The sequence below is a fragment of the Pygoscelis adeliae genome, unplaced genomic scaffold, assembly GCF_000699105.1.
Source record: "Pygoscelis adeliae isolate BGI_AS28 unplaced genomic scaffold, ASM69910v1 Scaffold154, whole genome shotgun sequence".
NCBI classification, from domain to species: domain Eukaryota; kingdom Metazoa; phylum Chordata; class Aves; order Sphenisciformes; family Spheniscidae; genus Pygoscelis; species Pygoscelis adeliae.
In genome coordinates this window covers 1,457,985-1,479,169 of record NW_008825113.1, presented here as the reverse complement: position 1 = coordinate 1,479,169, position 21,185 = coordinate 1,457,985, and the positions used below count along the sequence as shown (strand labels likewise).

The 21,185-nt window shown below is 40.9% G+C and overlaps 2 protein-coding genes across 3 annotated transcripts in view; both read right to left on the bottom strand.

Annotated features, from left to right (window-relative positions):
- The window catches only part of MRPS6 (mitochondrial ribosomal protein S6), a 29,406-nt gene extending 17,154 nt beyond the window's left edge, over window positions 1-12,252 (bottom strand). Inside the window, exon 1 of the mRNA XM_009328023.1 lies at window positions 12,142-12,252. Within this exon, the coding sequence (XP_009326298.1) occupies window positions 12,142-12,252 (111 nt within the window). The remainder of the gene's footprint in view (window positions 1-12,141) is intronic.
- A 962-nt stretch (window positions 12,253-13,214) lies between these two features.
- On the bottom strand, window positions 13,215-20,939 carry SLC5A3 (solute carrier family 5 (sodium/myo-inositol cotransporter), member 3). Of its 2 annotated transcripts, none has more exons than XM_009327953.1 (2): window positions 20,653-20,939; window positions 13,215-16,089 (listed from the first exon to the last, which is right to left on the bottom strand). In XM_009327953.1, the coding sequence occupies exon 2, from the start codon at window positions 15,785-15,787 to the stop codon at window positions 13,661-13,663; it is 2,127 nt and encodes a 708-aa protein (XP_009326228.1). In that variant the 5' UTR covers window positions 15,788-16,089; window positions 20,653-20,939; the 3' UTR covers window positions 13,215-13,660. The 2 variants fall into 2 exon arrangements, 1 of the variants encoding a protein (XP_009326228.1); XR_663783.1 differs by lacking the exon at window positions 13,215-16,089 and adding an exon at window positions 20,236-20,271.
- Window positions 20,940-21,185: the final 246 nt, after the last annotated feature.

The following is a 21,185-nucleotide window of genomic DNA, read 5'->3' as shown; positions in this document are numbered from 1 at the left end:
TCGGCCACGAGTAGTTACCTTGTTCTCAGAAAGGTACAGCCCTACGGACCCGACCGAGCCGTGGAAGGAAGAGGAGGGAGGTCACTGCAGACTGTCCAAGGGCTTTTCCTTGGAAAACTGCCCCTGGAAGAAGTAACTGAAGGACTGTGGTCTACAGATCAAAATTCCCCACTCCTCTGCTCCCACATTTTTTAAACTTACAGCTGCCCAGAAGAAACATGTTAACTAGCGTGTCAACCCTGTATTTGCCAGGCAAAACGATCACAACAGAGGTACGTTACAAAACAGACTTTCTGTGGATTGTTGGCTTTCTCCACGATGAGGATCGCTGCAGCCACGTTTACCAGGTGGTTGCACCGCCAGGGAGACTCCGCGCAGCTGCTGCCAGTGCACGCATCGAGATCACCAGGCACCTTTCCACAGAGAGTCCAGTTCTGTTTATTTAAAACTCCATTATTCCCATGAAGTTATACAGAGCCCCAGGTGTCAGGCAAACCACAGGTGAACGCCATGCCCTAAGCACTTCCTCCATACCTCTGGCTTCTCCTCTTCTCCTCGCCCGTCTTTCAGCTTAGCATAATCATCACTCAAGTGAGCAGAAAGCTGTTTAATGCACAGCCTACTTCAGCATCTCACCAGACTGCACAAATGGAAATGGACAGGGGCGCACCATCAATTACCGCCCAGGATCAAAGCCACAAACGCACAGTAATAGCCAGCAAGGACTGCAACACAGCGCCAACAACCTCTCTTTGAGGGGAAGTTATATACCACCAGCGTGAGTAAAAACTATAGCACAGTTTTTATCAGTCATACAGAACTCACATGGCAACCAGCAAGTGTATTAAAAATAGGCGAACAGAAAAAAAATGGGGAATACTCTGATGGCAAAGTATCTTCTGTTCTACCGGAGGCCAAACAGATATGAGCTCATCAGCCGTGAAGCAGCAAACAACAGCTTGGAGACAGACCAGAAGCGTGGCAAGGGCTTGAAATAAAGCTTTTCCAATGCTGATGTCTCCTGAAAAACAAGGAGCCACACGCCCAATCCTAAAGGGAAGGACAAACGCTGTGGCTGGAACTAGAGCCATGTGAAAAGACTCTGCGCCACTGCTCAATTTTCCATCATGTTAGCTGGCCAGAGGGAGCTGCTCAAGAGAGGACAGAAAGTCAAAGGGATACAAAAAACAGAACTGACTAAAAAAGAAGCCTTCTCAAGCCACCAAAGCTCCTCCAAGAAGAGTCTTTAGAGAGAGAAAAGGAAGCAGACACCAAATACTTAAGTCTTAGGGCTAGGACTGTACTCAAGTTCTTCTGGCCACTTACTCAGTTCAACAGGCAGCATTTAAAGTCAGGGCACATCTCCTTAAATTATAAACAGAAAGAAATCCATCGTAATTAGCTGATTATCCCTTCAATGTAATAATAGTAGGATAAAATTATGTCTTTTTTTGGTTGTTAAACAGTTACAAAAGGTTGTTCTGAGATTATTTACTGAGGTGGAAATCAAAGAATGAAAAATCTATGTTTAGAAGAAAGCTGCAATTCAAAAGCAGCAAAACTAGGGGGAAAAAACAAGTCCTTACTGTCATTTACTACATAATAAAACACTAGAAACTTATTAGGGAAAATGATAAAAAAACCACACGTACATTTGTGAACTAGCCAAGATCAACACTGGTATAAGAAAGAAGATCTTTGCAATGAGAAACAAGGGGAAGCTGGAAGGAGTCATTTAATTGCCACACCCTGTTTTAGTACACAAGAAGACGCAGCAAACAGATGAAAAAATAATCAGCAGGTTAAGAATGGACAGCAAAGAAAAAATTATTGCTAATATTAGTAAAAAACATAGCCAGGCATACAACACAGCTAGTGGTCTGCCTAGGGAACAAACTTGAACTCTGGGTGCAAGATGCAAAGCTGCAATTACTATAAAAGCATAAACAACACAGAACAGCAGTCCTAAGTAGGGTACAACCACTGAAGGATACGTACTATTCAGAAAAGATCAAAATAAAGATAAAAGCAGCAGATCAAGCAAACAGAAGATGTGGGAACCGTGCTGCACCCCTGCTAAAAACGGCCTGCATGGGACCGATTAGCACAATCAGGATGTCCGGAAACTGAGCAACAAAAATGTGAGGGCTCTGGACACCTGCCTGGAAGTTCAGACCCAGGCTGGGGGGGGGAGGGATCGGTCTAGGGAAAGCTGGACATAGGGCAGCCCTAGGTAGGGACAGAGGTTTCTGTAACTACGACAGCACAATTTTCCAGATACAGAATAAGGAACAAATGGGAGAAACCCAGGTGCTCCTGAATGTGATAACCATCTCGTATTTCCGCCAAACATCGATTGAACAAAAAGGCGTGATACTGTTCTAGAAACGGATTTGGCAAATAGCGAGAAAGTTATAGCAGGCAAGTCACCAAAAATAAGTTTGGGGGAGTGACCAAAATTGACTCAGTCTGAATTAAAAATAACACCCCATCCTCAAAACAGATCTTTAATTAGCATTTTAACAGGGTATAAGCCAAGGAACTAGCAACTTCACCTGATGCAAATATGAAGCCCGGGGACTTGGATGCAGAGGAAGCAGCAATTTTTAAAGTCAAAGTGATGCTAGTATCTCTTCTGTTCCAAAATCCACCTTTTTTCTTCCAAGAATCTAAATTCCACAATATATCTTTTTTTTTTAACTCAACATTTAAGATCAAAGGAAATTATTAAAGAAGCTGAACTAAAAACCAAGCAATACAAGTAACCTATAAATACCAAGCCACAGTTAAATTAACACATCAGTCTCAACACTGAACTTAGCTGAATTTAATTCATTTTAGAGAGTTGATACTCTTGATAATTTCTGAAAAGAACTCTAGAAGGTGTCTTGTAAGTCTGAAGTACCGAATCACTTTTGCTGATAAATCACTTTTTGCTGATAAAGCAACCAAATCCTCCATGATTCAGGGCCATTTCAAGGTTTTATTACTAGAAACAGTTAACGTAACAATTGGCCACAACTTCAGAATCAATTAAACACCTTCCTTAAAACTCCATTTAGAACCTTACCCTCTTTCTTCTCAACCACAATAAATTATAATACGGACTTCAATGTAACACTCCGGGTCAGCTAAAGTCTACTTACCAGAAACTTGCTAAGACCAAGCTTACCAGAAACTACAAGTAAGTTTTGCTCCTCTCATGACTTTTAGATGTGAATACATTTCATCAGGTTTACTTTATATATTCACTAAGCTTAAATCTTCAAGAGTGGAAAGGAAAAAAAAACCCCAACAAAAAAACCACGGAGGGAGTTATTTTCAAACACCTTTTCTCCCTGGCCTTTGAAATGCATGCACACGCGCACGCACTCACGTACAATTCCTGTTGTTTCCACATTTGTTGTGTTTAAGATGAAAACCAGAAGACATTCCAATGAAGAGAACAAAAAGATAACAGTAGGAGCAGAAAAAGGGTGAGAGGAAAAGAAACATTCTCCAATCTTGTGGCACAGAAGCTGGAACCACAGTCAAGAAGCCAGTGCTTCTTTCACCATCTCCGTACTTCTCACTGCTAAACCTCCTCCTCAGCACATTGCGAGGGGATACATGGTTGCCATTTGCCAATTCAGGTCATCAATTCCTCTCCTCAAAGCAATGAGCTGCCGGTTTTAAGATACCCTGGAACTTCTTCTGACTTCTCAAACTTTCCCTTTGATTCCTCAAGTGTTTGGACTGCTATTGCCCAACCTCACGGATCCACCTTCAGAAGACCCTGAGATAAGCAAAATGGAAAGCCAGACTTAACTGCACAGCCCAGACTAATCAAGATCTGCATCAAGACATCCTTAGACAAGTTTAAAAAAGAAATCCTGTGCACGACAGTATTTTTAGATATATTCAGGATTTTAACCACCACAGAGAGCAGAAGTTTTGCTCTTTTTTCCTCACCATCTTCCAAGATTACAGCTCACTGCTACAGTTTACTGCTTTCTTGAGAAAGCTGGTTATGCCTCCTCTGGATAAGAGGTCTTATGGTGCAATTTTACCTAGTACGATGTTTAATATGACATAATTCCTATGAAAACAGGCTGTGGATGAAAAATAATGCATACAACCCAGCACCAGAATTAAGTTGGAACTTAAGTTTGGAAGCTTACTTCTCAAGAATGTCACCTATACTATCAAATTTCTCAAGACAAGACTAATTTTAAGTAAGAATTTCAATTCTGGATAAGATCTCTATTCTCAAATAAGCTCTTTCTTTCAATCTCTCCCCTCTTACTCAGCCTCGTTTCCCTCTCCATACGCTGCATGTATGGCTCCCCTAGTATTTTATCTCATCAACTTATTTTAAGCTTTTCTATTCACCCACATACTTAACACCAGCTTGGAAGACTTAAAAGACGCTGACAGAAAGGGTCCAAAAGCGACTGCTCCTATTCCAAGGTAAGCTGAAGCCCATCATCCCCTTGCCCCAAGTGCTCGACAGGAAAAGGCTGCCTGAACGCAGAGCTAATCGTTCCTTCAGCTGCTCCGCACCTCCATTCACCAGCTCCTGCGCAAGTTGGGGAAGGGACACGAATCAAACCACTGTCACGCTGCTGCTGTTACTGTTTGCTTCCCTAGATGCTTCAGGGACAAAGTCAGCGGTATTAAGAAGGAGAAGGGTTTCGGTGTGTTGGAAACAGTACACAACACGACCAGAGTTCACAACCCAAGCCGCCTCCCTGCCACGCGATACTGAGCCTGGTACTTTCTCCCGCAGGCAATAGCTCACTCACGGCACACGTGCAAGCAGCTCTGAACCCACAGAGCTTCTTCCAGTGTAATTGCTCTGGGCACGTTCAGCATTTTCAAATCAGCTTTCACACGACTGTAATTGGGGGAAATCTGTGCGGCAGCAAAGGAAACAGGCACTGCATGGCTTCCAGAAGACAAACACTAGTTTGGTTGAGAGTTGCAGCTGCAAAGGCCAAATACAGTTAATTTTTACATTCTCTAGGCTGGAGGCATCCAGCCTCAGAGTGCCAGCAACAGTCCGGTCTTGGGCAAAATACCTGCAACTGTCCAAAGCATCCATTGTAGCAGTCGGGTGTCAGGATGTATTTCAACCAAGTCCCCAACACTCCAGACCTAGGGTGTACCACTAGCACCATCCAGACTAGTCTAAGCCACTGAAGAGCTCCCTTCTATGAAAGAAATCTTTTAAGGACTAGAGATCTGGTTCCTAACACATAGCTGTTATACCCATCACACACATCCTTACTGCTGTAGAAGAACAAAGAAAAGTCAGGACTAAGAACAAACTGAACATGGTTAGTAAAAAACTTTCCAAAGAGCGTGTGAGGACCACAGCCATAATTTTTAAATCCTCACGCTTTTGCAGAACAGATCTTTGGCTCTGAACCAGAAGAGCGTTCAGGGTAGAAGTTTCACTGTTTTGTCCAACTGGTGTGCACAAGTGCAAGTGAACCTTGGCAATTTCTTGCTCAAGTTCTCCTGTACACTACAGCATATATACTGGCATACTCAAAGCTAACTTACAAAACTAGTTTCATGGTTCAGATAAGTATTAAAAATAGTTGCTGACAAGTTTAAGGGTTATCAGCATCACAACCATAAAGTCAAATTGTCACCTTATTCCTATCAAGCTATGAACACCTCAGAAAAAAACATCAAAAAAGAAAATAGCTAAGTACAACCCGATTAAACTGTGCTTGCTAGACAGGCAGGAAGAAATCACAGAGCTGAAACCTCCTGGCTGGTTCACTTTCCTGGCACGAGAACAAGCACAGGGCGAACTGGGACAGCCACATCCAAGGAGGGTGAGTTCACTTCAGAGCCAACAGGCAAAGAGTACTCATTAAAACCATCTCCTTGGGTTTTTCCAGTGAACCCTCAAAATAAATGCTGCTGCAGCATTTATCGAACCTGCCCACAACTTGCCTGGGCCAGGACTCCACACCCAAAGAAGCATTAAAGTCTCAGACATCAGTAAATTGGGGACTGACAGAGTCTTTGCTAACTAATACAAATGGAACCAGCTGGTGACAAAGAGGCTTCTTGAGCCTCTTTTAAAATCAGTGAAGTGGAAAGCTGCTCACTACATAGAGAATCACCTAATAAACTCATTAGGTAACCAATTAACAGCTAACTAATAAAAACACAGGGGTCCCACTCCCTCCTGGAAATTACAAATCCAAACCAAGTCTGCAGGCTCTGCTTATTTTTTATCCCAAATCCAAAGCTTCCTCTCCAAGTATGTTTTGTACCCATTCCTTCAACCAACCAACAGCTTCCACTTTTCTTTCAAAACACAGCAGCAAAAGAAGAGAATACCAAGAATAATTTTGATGAATGCAGCATTTCCTCTACAGCTGAAAATCTGGCTTTGGTGTCCTTCCCATAATTTCTGCCAACATCCCATCTCTAAAAGGACATCTTTATCCCCAGTCCACATGTGATTAACCACCCCCCTCCTTGCTGAACTGTCACCACTGGACAACAAAGAAGTCATGATTCACACCACGCTTTCCATGGCTATTAGTTCAAATACATCCTTATGGGGGAGGGACGAGGGGGAGAAGGAAGTGGAAGACTCATGTTTGGTCTCTGCTTCCAGAACTGTGCTGGTGTTTTAATCTTCTCCAAATAAAAATCATGAGAAGGTACCCTTCCCTCCCCAAAGGCAACTATCTAAGCACTGACAACCACAAGCTGTAACTGCTTCCTACAAGGGAGAAGACAGCATCACACACATCATTCTCGGAGCATGGCTGCTGGCACGGGCTCCTTGCGGGACATGGGCACCAGGATTGAATTCTAGATCGCAGTCAGAAATACACACAAGACAGACACCGAGCCATCCAGGCTGGGGCAGTCCCAGAGGAATACCAAAGCACAACTGGAGGTATTTAAGGACACTCCAGAGTCAAGTAAGAACGTGCCCGTCCCACTCCAGAATTGATTAAGCAGCAGGTGAACAGGGCATTTAAAGAAGAAAAAAGAAAAAACCAAGAAAAAACACAAACAAAATTTTGCACGATATCCAACAAGGCTGCCCTGCTAAATGAGGGTTCACCCACATTTTGTTTTGCACGCAAGCTGCTGCCCTGCAGGGTGCTTCAGGCGGCTAGCCTTGCCCTGCCAGCATCCCCAGCTTCAGGTCATAGAAAGAGCAGTCCAGCCCCACCTCCCCACAAACAGGAGTCGGCGTTAAGTCTTGCAGCCAAACTTCACAACCAAGTTTTGGATCCTTAAGTTGTACTCGCAGTTTTAAAGAATCTAGTTTGGTTTTTTGGGTTTTTTTTTTACTTCTTTAAACAAATGCCCACGCCCTGCTTCAAAAGGTCTGCCTTTTAATAATGGGGGCAAAATGACAAGTATCTTTATATATATGTAGGGATGCTACGCTTACTACAAGTAAGAATATGTATGACGTAAGTATGGACAAGTTCTCCAAAATAGCTTCACAAATATCTATTCTGTTTTGGGTTTTTTTTCTCTATTTTTATTGAAACTTTGTACAGAAGTTTTAAACATTTCCATACAATACTTTTAGACAGGACAAAATGCCATGGTAAAGGAATGTAAACTGCAAGAAACACAGTCTGAAGTATCCAAATACTCTCTAATAAGAGTTTTAGTTTGAAGACTAATGCAGTAGGCAAAATAATATGCATACAGTATACAAAGAACAGTATACACAGGGCCAGCAATGCTAACTATGAAAATTTTGCATCAGATTTACTTTAAAGATTTATAGCAATATGATAATTCTATACACTAGACCAAAATTAATTTATCATACATCGTTTCTATGACAAAAAGCTTGTCATTATGGACAGTAGCAACTTACAATATAATTAAGCTGTATTAATCTCATTAACATTTCTAAATCTATATTCCTACTACAATAATTTTTTCAGTATATTGTCTTATAAGATCTTAACAGACCTTTAAATAACACTTTACCAAAAGAGACCTGGATCCATTATAGTGATCTTATCTACATGCCCATTTGGCTTATTTCAAAAAAACAAGGGACAAGGAAAAAGGCAGGTTTCAAATGCTATATGATATCATTTGGTTTTGGTCTGAAATGTATTTTAGTTGAATAGTTAAAAAAACAAAAAGGCAGTTCATTAACTGGTATTTTATATAAAATCTGCAGAAAAATACAACAGCAACAAAAAACAAAAATACTTCACAGATATCTAAAAAAAACATTATATCAGAGATACAAGGTAAAGCAGCATCACTTTGACACTGTGCTTTAAAAATAAGAAGATGAATGAAGAGACTGCTCTAGTGATATTAGAAAATTTGCTTTCTTCTTGAAGAAGACTACTAACATTTTGCACAGCAACTATTTTTATAACCACCTCATTTAAAAACGTGTATTCATAGACACAGAGAATTGTCATATCATTACCATTTTTGCTCAAAGTGTCTGACTTTACACAGTGAAACTGATAATGCTAAGTGTCACCAGATGTCACTATACCATGAATTCAATATTAGAAGTGAAGCAAATGCCTTTAAACCAACACCATAAAAGAAAGAATAGAAAGTGTTTTGTAAACAAAACAAACCACTTTGCAAAACAAGAGAGTTCAGAGATCTCACAGTGAAATCAGAAATCCTAATTATATATGTTTACATTCTAGGACTACTCTTTACCTTAGGCCAATTAAAGCACATTAAACCATTTAATTATATACAAACATTTTCTTAAAAAAATTTAAAACATTGCACACAAGTCTGCTTTTTAACATCACATAACAAGGTTAGTTTTATTTTCAAAACAATTACATTTAAGGGCACAGAACATACAGAATACCAAATTAACAGATGAGTATTTTTGCTTCGCTATACATGCTAAATCCAAAGATCTTCTCAAGAAAGCTAGAGCTTAGCAACTCTAACTTCTTCCATGCATCCTGTTCTCTGAAAGGGAGCATCTCCCAACACCTCCTTTATCTTAGGATTTAAAAAAATATATATATAAAAAAAATAAAGCTGTACGTTTTAAAGTTGTAAGTATCTTCCGCTTTAAGCGTTCGTGCAGAGATCCTTTGATGGCTCTGCCCGCTTCACTGTAACCTTGTGGGAAATCCTTTTCACTACTCAAGTTACAGTACTCTCATGACTTGCATCAGAAGTCTCATGCTGGCCCTTCTGGGATTAGGGTGGAAAGGGGAACACGGAAGTGGAGAAGTAGAAAATACACAAGCGGTATATTGAAGGCCATTTTAATTTCTTACAGTCTCTCACCGTTTCCTTTCAGGTATTAGTAAAAGCTAACAGGAAACATAGCAACAAAAAAAACCCCAAACTTTGGCAGAGAATAGCATCAAATCATTCATTTAAAAAAAAAAAATTAAATAAGAATAGTCTCCCAAAGTACTATTTAACTCTCAAGAAGCCTCTTCTTTTTTTATTTTTATTTTCTTTTTTAAATAAAAGGCTTCTAACAAATTTCTGGGAGAAAATTCAAATATCTTAACAGAAAAATAAGTTAAGGGAAATAACAACAAAAAAAAGGTGTCATTCCAAAATAAGTTTTTCAAGACCGTCGTTCTAAGCTCAAGGCAATAAATAAACCAATCGCTAAAAGCTAACAGGAAACATAGCAACAAAAAAAACCCCAAACTTTGGCAGAGAATAGCATCAAATCATTCATTTAAAAAAAAAAATTAAATAAGAATAGTCTCCCAGAACGTACTATTAAGCTCTCAAGAAGCCTCTTCTTTTTTTATTTTTATTTTCTTTTTTAAATAAAAGGCTTCTAACAAATTTCTGGGAGAAAATTCAAATATCTTAACAGAAAAATAAGTTAAGGGAAATAACAACAAAAAAAAGGTGTCATTCCAAAATAAGTTTTTCAAGACCGTCGTTCTAAGCTCAAGGCAATAAATAAACCAATCGCTGCGAGACAGAAGCATGTGTCCTCCTGGATCTACCCCTACATGACTAGCTGGTCCCTCTGAAGAGGAGGCCAGGCATTAAAATTCATGGAACTGATTATCCATTATGGGAGACACTTTTGTAGTTTTACCGGACCAAAAAGCTGGTGTTTAAACCAAAACGTATTAACCTGGGTTAACACCTCTTCCATGTAGATCATGGTCAGAAGATTAGCAAAGGCATGTTTACACTATAAAAAACCCTCTAGCAACTTCTTATACTAAGGTCCATAACACAGGGCAAGGAACTTGCTCACCAATAGACAGTTTGCTTGAAGCCTTATCATTTTTTTTTTCCCTAATAAAGGCCTTTTATTAAGTGGTTATATGCAGCGAAGAACATTAGCAAGTTCTATGACCTTCACGACATGAAAACAGAAGACGGCTGAAGAGGCCGGCATTAGGCAGAGAGTAGCACAGAAACACATTTCTAAATGACTTAAGAGAAAAAGCACTGGAGAAATAATTTGCTTAAAAACTTCTTCACAATAACAGGTCTAAAGATGGGGGGGTGCAAAGTATTACTTTATTAAGAACCTGACTGACTGCCAATTACCACTGTGATTAATGCGGCAACTGGTTAGTTTAGCAAAAGTGAGAATGCATTAACTGGGAGATGGCGTATCTCAGATTCAACAGTCAAAGGCTGCACCGTACACTTGCAAAGGATTATGACTCCCTACCACAGCCAAAGGATAATTAGTGGATCCGACTGCAGGTATACTGCACAGGACACAGGCATCCTGTGTATTAACTCTTTAAACAGCGTTCTCTTTAAATAGCAAATGACTTGAGGGGGAAGAGAGGAGGAAAAACGAGCTGGGAAAAGCCATTATAAGCAAACCATTCTTCAGGTGGCAATAAAAGCCATGCCTTCAGCTTCATAACCATGTAAGGCACCCTGGGAAAAAAGCAAGCACAGATGAAGCAATGGCAGCCAAGCAAAAGGGTCCCTGAGCTAACCTGGCTTCGCAGGTCAGGTGGCAATGCGTTTGTTAATATTGAGAGCAAAGAGGACCAGCCTGGAAAATCCAAGTACCAGTCACTGATAGAAAGACATGCCAAGTTACTAAGGGACAGCGCCTGGTACACGAGTCTCTCATTCCCTGTGCCAAATTAGGCATATTAGCCAGATCCCAGCCTTTTCAGGAAGATATTGTTGGACTGAGACTTATCATTATCCTCCACAAGTTATTATTTTTCATCCCACTAAGATTAAATTTTGCCCTAGATTACTTTATCCTGCATAGAAACAATTAACTATGTTTTACATCTTTCTTATAGTAGCGTCCTTCCCAACTCAGCCCACTAATGAATTAACTTTGAGATGCCGTTAACATATTTCACATACAACAATTTTACCATTAAAAAGGATTTAAAATATTTTTCTGAACGAAGCCAGCCACACAAACCATAAGAAAATGTGTCTTGTCACACTGGTATTAAGACTCAGGTACGGTAACTCTCCTCTTCTACATACATTGCAACACCACTCCTACACCTATTACTGTATTTCCAGTCAGAGTAGTCTACTTTCCAGCAGCAACAACTAAACAAAGTGGAGAAAGGCGGGACATGTTGGCCCCTGTTTAAAGTCTTGGAATTAACAGGATTCAATTGATTTAAAAACAAAACCAAAACAAAAACTACAAAAATGGAAGTTAACAATTTTATCTGAAAATGTGTATTGTACATCATAGTACTAAAAGCTATTCGGACGGCCCGCAGCTTACGGCACCACTGTACTGGAAAGCAAACTTTCTCCAGCAGCCAACAGCAAGATTAACCCAAATTTCATCTCTACAGAACTATTTCACCCATAGGTATTGGTTCTTATTTATATTATTAAATTATACTGTGCCAAGGAAACATTTCTGGTCCCTTGAATCGATGCTGTTGAATTGTCAGCACGGTCCCTCAGACCATTTTTGGCCCAGCCAGTTCATGCTCTCCCGAACAATTCCCCAGATGAGCTCGGGAGCAAAGACAACTGGAGGAATTATTTTCACGGGAAGCCTGGATATGACCACTGTCCTGGAGGGTAAGGGAGTTTAATACTATGAGCGCAGCCACACACTGTCGGCTGGCCTCTGCGCCCGAAAACAGGCCCTGACTTGGTTTAGCACAGGGGCAAGAGCACCCAGGATGGCAACACGTTCTCCTGCTTTACCAAGGGGGAAGTGGACCGAGCTCTGCAGCCTTTCGGTCTGCTGAGCTCCACCGACTTGCTGCACACGTCCTCCACACCTGGAAACTGTTCATCCCTGCATCGGGCATCCATCCTTTGGGAGAAAAGAACCTCAGCATCTCGAGACCTACTGGTCGTCTGTGATCGCCTGGGAAAAGCGTCACTTTTTTTGAAAAATCGTAAGGGCAGACCTCAATTGCCGACACAGATTACGACTGCACGCGCTCCTTTTCTCCTGGCACAGAATCCCTCAGGAGTCACTCCTTAAAAATAGAAGCTTTGACAGGGTGAAAGGGGAAGTGGGAGAAGACATGAGGCAAAAGGATTCTGGAAAATAAGGACCGCTTCCACCTCTTTCCCCCACTTCTCCTTCCTCTTGTCTTCCCACTTGTTTTTCCTCCCCTTACAGACTCAGTATGCAGCAGAGGTAGGGCTGCAGAGTATTTCCTTCTAGACATACACAGCAGAGGAAAACAGTTATTCTTCAGTGTGCTTACCAAAGTGAAAACATGCAAAGTCTCACACTTCTCTTTCCCACGTGGTAGAACCTACGTACAGATTTTTCTCTAAGAGGAGGCTAACTCTAATTATGTCCTAAAGGTTTGGGGACTGAAGAGGCTGAATATATACTCTTCTATTTCAATATACTACAAAACCCAAATAAAGAGTATGCTTTTTTTCCTTTTCCCCTCTCCTCCATTGCCAGTTTGTCATCTCCAGGCTGTTGATTCTTTTTTTTCTTTTCTTTTTTTTTTTTTTTTTTAAATACAGCAACTTCTCAGTAATGGAATTTACAGTGGATAAAATCAAAGGACAAAAATTTTCTTACAGAGAAAAAAAGATAGAAAGCTACTAACAGCTATCATGTTTTAAGTGCTACAAGATGAGACAAAATATCATCCTGTTGTTGCCATAAAAGAAATAAGAAAACTGAAAACTAGAAGCAGTGAGCAAAATTAAAAAGTGCTAAGTTGGCCAAGGTAATATAGCTATGTTACAAAGAACAACTACACATCGCAGCCTTACATTTAAAAAAAAAAAAAAAACACAAAAAAACCTTTCGACACAGCTTTAATCATTTAAATTTTACACATTGGTAAATGATTACTTGTTATCTGCACCCTAATGCTGACTGAGCTCTGTAACTGCCTGACTTCAAACACAGCCACCTGCCTGCCTTTGGTATATTTATACATGTATACATGGAAAAACAAAAGGTTAGTACTGCAAATGGAAAAAAAACAAAGACTAAAGGGGAAAAAAGAAAAAGACACAACACGTTCTGCCTTCAGCAGAGATAGGACAACATGTCTCAAATGGTCTCTAAATAGGCTAAAGTTGAGTTGATCTTACAATTATAGCGTAAACAATGCCTGGGTTGCAGTTATGTTATTTGAAAAGAAAAAAACAAAATAAACAAACAAAAAAACCAAACAAAATCTCCAGAGACCTGTATCAACTTCTGTATGTTTAGCCATACCCTTAAAAGTTCACTATTCACTCACAAAGAGAAATAGACAAACATGAATATTCCAAGCGAACAGACACAGACCAGTCCAGTATTTAGTAATAGTTTAACTTTTGGAGTCTCTTCCAGCATTTGTAAACAAACAGTCTCTTCCTCGATCTCCCGAACAGCTCTCTTGTTCATGTTTTTACTTTTAAAGCCACAGAACCAATCTATGAATTTCAAATGTCTCTCTCTATCATCAGTCTCTTCCTCGTGCTTCTTCTCCCCCATCAAAGCCGCTTGTCCGTTCGAATAACAATCAACTGGTGTCTCAACTTCAGAGTGACTCACAGAAATCACTGGGTTGCTGTCATCTCTGCAAGTAACCAGAAGATTGATATCCTCCGGCTTAATATTTTTAATATTTTCTTCCGATTTGCCGTTTGGAATGATATGGTTAGCGTTTTCATTGCACTTGAGGATGCTCTTTTCTTGCACTTTGTACAGCTCCCCCTTTGCGGCATTCTCTTTTACATTCCTGTTTTTCACGGCCCAGAAAGTGGTCGTCCGAACCTGCTCCTTCGTGGGCGGAGGCGTGAGGAGGCTCACCACAAAGGTCACAATCCCAGTGATCCAGAACAGAGCTGTCGCAACATACATGTAATGGATGTTTTTGATAAAGCTTGGCCTAGTATCCGGCTGGTTACACTCCGGAGCACGATAGATAAACGCCAGTATCAACCGTATCGCTCCAAGAACAAACCCGGCCATTCCGCCATAGAAAGCCCCCTGCTCATTGCAACGCTTCCAAAAGATACCCATAAGAAACAGAGCAGCCACCGGTGGGGTCAAATAGTCTGCTACCTCTTGAATATAAAGGTACATCTGACCACCTTGCATTTCTACAATTATCGGGACCCAGGCAATGCTTATAACTACCATGAACGCAACAAAGACTCGTCCTACAATCATCAGTTCCTTCCGAATGAGTTTGTAGACGTCAAGTGTGAATATGGTGCTGGCACTGTTGAATATCGAGTCCAAGTCACTCATCAGTGCAGCGATCATCACAGCCATCATCAGTCCCCGCAGACCAACCGGCACAAGTTTCATCACCAAACGTGGGTAGGCAATGTTAGAGCATCCAGCTCTGCTCCCGCAGACTTGAAAACAGTGTTCCGGATTAATGCAGGCGATATCATCTGCAAACAGTATTCGTGAAATCATCCCTGGGACAACTATAATAAACATCGGCAGCAACTTTAAGAAGCCTGCCATCAGAGTGGATCCTTTGGCATGAGCAATGTTTTTTGCAGCTAAAACTCTCTGAACTATGACTTGATCGGCACACCAGTACCAGACAGAAGCTGGGGTCTGTCCCAACAGAAATCCAGGCCAGGGAATGTCTTCATCTGTTGGCTCGCGCAACATTTTAAGAGCATCAGGCTTTGGGTCGACATTGCAGGAATTGGTATTGGAAATGTTGTAGGTTAACAAGATAGACGTAATATTTGGCGACGCTAACATGTACCTTCTTTTAACTTCTTCAAACCCACCAACCTCCGTAATACTTATGATCATAAGTGTGAGGGCACCAATAATCATAAGCAGAGCTTGAAGTGTGTCTGTGTAGATGACAGCCACAAGACCTCCAGTCACAGTCAACAGTGCAGTCATTCCAATAAGGAGGATAACTGACAAATAGAGGTTCCAACCTAGAGATTCTTGAATAAAAAGTGCCCCTGAATACAAGTCAACTGAGAGTTTGGTGAAGATATAAAGAATTAGAGACAATGCTGCAAAATATATTTGAATTCTATGCCCTCCAAAACGCTTGGACAAGTATTCAGGCATGGTGTATACTCCCGACCGGATGTAGACTGGGACGAAGACCCATCCTAAAAGCTGCAAAAGCATTAAGGCGTTGAATTCCCATGCACCTACTGCAAATCCACTTGCCGCTCCAGATCCTGCGAGCCCAATGAAATGTTCACTTCCAATATTGCTCACAAATAAAGATGCACCAATAGCTACCCAGGTCATAGAACGCCCTGCCAAAAAGTAGCCACTTACGGTGCTCCGATTGTATTTCCACATGGCAAAAAAACCTATGCACATTACAAGCACGAAGTACAGTGCCACAATGGCAATGTCTGCTGTTTCCAAAGAAGCCCTCATTTTTGTAAACAAAATGACTTCGCACAGCTGACGTCCACTTCTCGCCCCCCAGCAAACGTCTTTTAAGCAACACGTGAACCAGTTAACATATATCAACACTGTGGATCAAATTCTTTGTCCCTTGGTTTGCTGTCCTGATGCTGGTGGTTGTGGTACATTTACTTTCTCCGCTTCTCAAATGGAAATTTGGAACTTAGCACGCACTTTTAATCCACATTCCACAAGAGCATCAGCCTTAACTCAGTTGATGTAGGAGAAATTCTTAGTTGCAGCTAAGTTTAGTGAGGCCTACTGTACCAACCCTGCAAGGCAGCAAAGACAAAAGACAAAGATTGAATTAGAGAAGAATTTCATGAAGTAATGAGAAAAAATTTGAAGTCTAGTAAAACAATGACTGAACACCACAGATTTTTCCCCCTTATATTTCCTGCTGTATTTATGCAATCCATAATACACATAATTAAATATTTGTGAAACTAAGTAGTAATGCCTTTTATAAGTCAACTTTAATGTTTACAAGTACCTTAAGGGACGCAGCAATTCTGGAGTATTAAATGACCCAAATTCCCCAGAACAAAGCAAGGAACAGAAATACATTTTAATTTTCTTTACTTTAGAGTCTCGCAAGTCTACTTCTCAAGCCACTAAACAGGTCTTCCTCTTTCAAGCAATCTTATGGGGGGAAAAGAAAAAAACAACAAACCCAAAACACAACCACTAAGGAGCATTAACCTGGCTAGTCATGTCCTGTATTGCTCTAGCACCACACCCCACAAATCTTGATAGATCCTGGCATCACATGCATGCACTTGAGACACCAGCTGGCTGCTAGAGCTAAAAATCAAAGTGAAGTCACAACGCTGTCAAAAAACAACATAAATTTAAGATCAGCTGAAGAATCAAGGTTATTCCGCAGGTTTTAAGCGAGTTTGCACCTGTCTGGGGTACAGATGATCACAGGGTTACATTTTACTATGAAAGCTCTTCATATATATCCCATGTAATCTAAGTGAAGAAAAAGTCCCACTCAAGCAAGTGACAAAAGCAAAACTACACTTCACATCCGGCTTTAGGGTATTTCTGTCTGCCATGTGCCTTTTGATACCCACACCCGCGTGGCTTCAGGATTTTTTGGGAGCACCCTAGGCACAGGAGGGAGAACTGGATGGATTTTGGTAGCAGTCACAGTTGGTAGGATGCCAGTAAGCGCTGTTCCCAGCACCTTCCATCTGCATCCAAGCATGAAGAGGATGACTAACATCAGAGGTAGAAGGTTTTGAGGCGAAGCATACCCTGCCACTCTATTCCTGAATCCCCAATCACACCCAATTCTTCCAAAGCATGTCAGGAAACACGTACTCATTTAGGCAAGCAGGATTGAAGCGCTCGAAGTGGAGGGAAGGGGATATCGCTGGCAGACAACCGGACAGGTGGGAAAGGAAGGAGCACTGAAGAGCTACACACTGGGTCCTACCTCTGCCATGGAGATACGATGCTCCTATCTCCTATTATGCCTTGGGAGGTATCATTTACCTATACCCACCCAAAACCATTTAATGGGTTTAGAGAGCGCTGGACGTAAGATTCTTCTACTTCCTACACCGAATGGGCACAGCAAGGGAAGAGAAGACCAAAGCAAAGAACCAGTTTAGTCTAAAGATCAGAACACAAATCTTTAGTATTCAAGATTATTACAGAAGAGTAAGGAACAGGGTTTGACTCCATTCCTCTTTCCCACCCACTGGTAAAGGTAATTCAGGCACAAAAAAATAACCAGCCTTAGAAGTCTTACAAGCATCAGCTTCAGGCGTTCCCCCTTCCACTTCATTTGCAGAAGTGCTTTGGCACTATGCTGAAACTCACATTTCCCTATTAATTCATCTATGATTAATACAAACACCCAGATAACATATTCTAGTATTTGGGTGGTTTCCTGTTTAGCATCCCTGTAGCATATTTGTTTTGTTTAGAAGAGAGTACATAAAAACATTACAAATTCTCAGGTAGGCCATAATAAAAACTATAGTTAAGGTTGAAAATGCACACACTTCCCCCTCTGCCTTACTTTGTGCGTTACTGAAGGCAGGAACGGTGCTGATGTAAGAATGTGCACTTCTCATTAAGGCAGATATATTTTAAAAATAGTTTACAGCAAACCACAACTTCAGCCTTAAGGAGAAATTCACAATCATGTTATTCGTACGAGCTGGCTGTTTTTCAAGAGTAGTTCAGAATCAAAAAAGATAATAAGGGTTCCCCACCACCACCACAAACCCACATGAGAATACAGATATTCATTCTGCTGGAGTTATAGCCAATAATGAGAGACTATGAAGACATGGCACAAAATGGACTGATTACAGTAGCGTGCTAAATTTATCATGCTCATAAGCCTCAGACCACAGATGTATTTTAAATTCTTCCATAGAAGAATTCACATTTATCCCCACCCGCAAATGCAGCGGAAGTTAAATGGTCTATTAGTTTAATCCAACACAAAATTATAAACACTTCAGATCATATGATGCCATCAGATACGAGTATAATGTACTACTCAAAAGTGCTTAAAACTAAGAATAACACTTTAATAGTGTTGCGTCTTTTACTAGATTCAGCTAAATTTTCAAATAATGTATAAACATGATAATGTTTATACCAAAACTATAAATATTCTAAGGAAAGGGGAAGAAGAGATTTTACTCAGACACAGTGGAAAAAAGAAAAACTACTATACAGAAAATTAGAATAATGGGCAAGCTAAAGAAATAGTAATAACCAATATTTTCCTTCTTCTGTTGTCCTGCTCTGTTACTGAAAAATGTTAAAGGCTTGAACTTTAGTTCACTTCCCACCATCTTCCCTGTAGGTTAATCAATGACCTTGCCAAAGCTATACTATACAGTAATATACATAAATCACAAAAATATTTGTTAAAACTATGTCTATTTGCTACAAGAGATACCCAGCTCACAGTATGACTATTACAAGCATGTTCAATCCCTCTGAAAAGCGTGTAAGTAGAAGATGCAGCTGCCCTTGAATAAATTGTGACATTTCTCAGCTAGGATACCTGCCAAACTACAATGGGCTCATTCTAACCAAAATAAACAATATGTGAAGTTTCTTGAGCATTTTGCACTAGGAGGTACCGCCAGACCATGCATTTGAAATAAGCAGCCTACAGAGACCTGAACCATCCATCACCTTTGCAATCAACATCTGAATTTTGCAGGGTTCAGCTTGCTTGAGCAGGAAGGTGGAAAGTTTTCAGTAGTCGCTACAAATTTGCTGCACTGTCACTAAATTACTGTACTAAAGTAGCTTCTTGTACCAGTTTCTTATTAGACCTAATTCTAAAATAACCCTGGAACTTTTTTTCATTACGAAAATGAGACTCGTCCCTCTGAACTTTCAGCAAGTTATGACCTTAAGTCTTAAGAAGGACTTTTGAGACGGCCCATGTGAGTTTAATCTCAAATTATTAGAACAGCGTACATTGTGGCACTGACAGAAAAAAAGACAGAAAGACAGCGCTGCTGCCAAGGACTGTGAATTTTTTTCCCTAAGGCTGTTTTCTGCAGGGATCTTATCAAAGACACAAAACAATGCACTTCCCTCTTGTCTGAAGTTAGAGGGCTACAGCTTTGGTGAAACAATGCATATGTCTCTCCAACAGGCAGCCTGTCCTTTAAGGAGGAAAAAAAGTCTCAAGCAATTCCCTGAAGAGATATTAGATAATGTGAAGCAGATTTAGGGTGGGATTTTTAGGAGAAATTTGTATGGTTGTTTTAAAGGAAAACTTTCTCCACAGTGCTTTTCTAGTAAGATGGGTCTTTAAATATGCCAGAATCAACCTGCTCCAGCCCTAAAGCAACTATTTGTTTTCTGCTCAGTCTATTTCTCTTCACAGCAGATGGGAAGAGGGAAGTTGACTTCCCTTTTCTCTTACAGTTTAAGAATCAGTCCCAATGGCCAACACTTTAAGGGTTAATTTGAGGATGCAGACACTCACATATCACACAGGAGTGTCCACTGCTATCATCTGTTAGTTAACAAAGTACATACTTAACTTTGCTCACAGACTTCAAAGTAGTTTTGAGGTTCTTTCTTAGAAACAACGTTTTTCTTCTCCACCTTCTTCAAGCAGGGGTACGTTAACTCATACTGGTAGCATTTTACCTACTGAACAACTCACTTGCATGGAAGAAATGTACCCAGATTGCCAAGCTCAACACCTAACAATCTCTCTCCCAGAAGAAAAAAAAAAAAAAAAAGAGTAAAAGTCTTATGCCTTGAGCAGGCCTGTACAATATTCAACCCCTTGAGTGTGTTGTCTAGCCTGCTCACACTACAAGCTACCTGCTACGGACCACAAGTGAGCTCCTACCTGTCCACTGCTCCACTGGTGGCGCGCGCTGTGCTTGGCGGGGGGGGGGGGGGGAGAGAGAGAGAAGAAAAAGCTTTGTTCCATTTATTGCAGCACTCTAGAACACAAAAAAAAGGAGCACAAATGTTCTTCATGGAATAGTTGATACATATCAACTTATCCTTATGTAGTACATGCCCTTGAGAAAGCAGGGGCTATCCTTGCCAGCTGCTCAACAGAGCCCTAGCAGCCAGGGCCGCAGTTTCAGGACTTTCCCTTGTACACCAGGAGCTGGGGCAGAGGAGCCAGGCAGGAATCCCACCTGAGACAAACAGGGCACGTCATAGGAAGCAGGAAAGCTCAGAGGCAGAAGTTGACCTGTAGCATCTAACAAGTAACTTGAGTTAAGGTCTGGACTGGCATTCCCAGCAGCTCAACAGGCTGGAGTAGAAGAGTACCACATTTACAAGTTACCTGTACCAGCAGTGACCTGACTAACCTGTTTGCCACACGTGCTCTGCTGCCCCAAAGTGGTACTGCATCAACGCTTCTGCTGGCCTTGGAGAACACAGGTGCCGCAGAGGCAACTCTATAAATCATCACTACCACAAAAGTCCAATTTGAGGTGCAAGGTTCAAGTCAGTCACTCAAAGCAGTTGGTGTGAACACATAATGCACTTTTTTTTTGTCTGGGGTTTCAGGAATCGCTCCAGTTCTGGTCTTCATTTTACTGCAGCATCAGAAAAAGCAGCTTGCTCCACAATACATTCTTCTCAATTCTTTTCTAAAGGACTGCTGAAGGAGACATGAGAGAAATAAGTAACCTCACAGCATGCAGTTCAGCAGAAGAAACAGAGAACTACGCTGCATTTGCCAGTCAGAAATGTAATGCTAGCATGCACTATTACAGAAGCAGTAAGTGGAGTATTGTAAGGCCAGCTGAAGGACACTGTGACTGACAGTGTTAGAGTAGTAGATCAATTTAGTTGTTTTTGTTTTTAACCATTCTTCCCCCCCATCCCAAGTATATAC

Coding starts and splice junctions, on each gene's coding strand:
- SLC5A3 (XM_009327953.1), bottom strand. CDS start 15,787: ATGAGGGCTTCTTTGGAAACAGCAGACATTGCCATTGTGGCACTGTAC.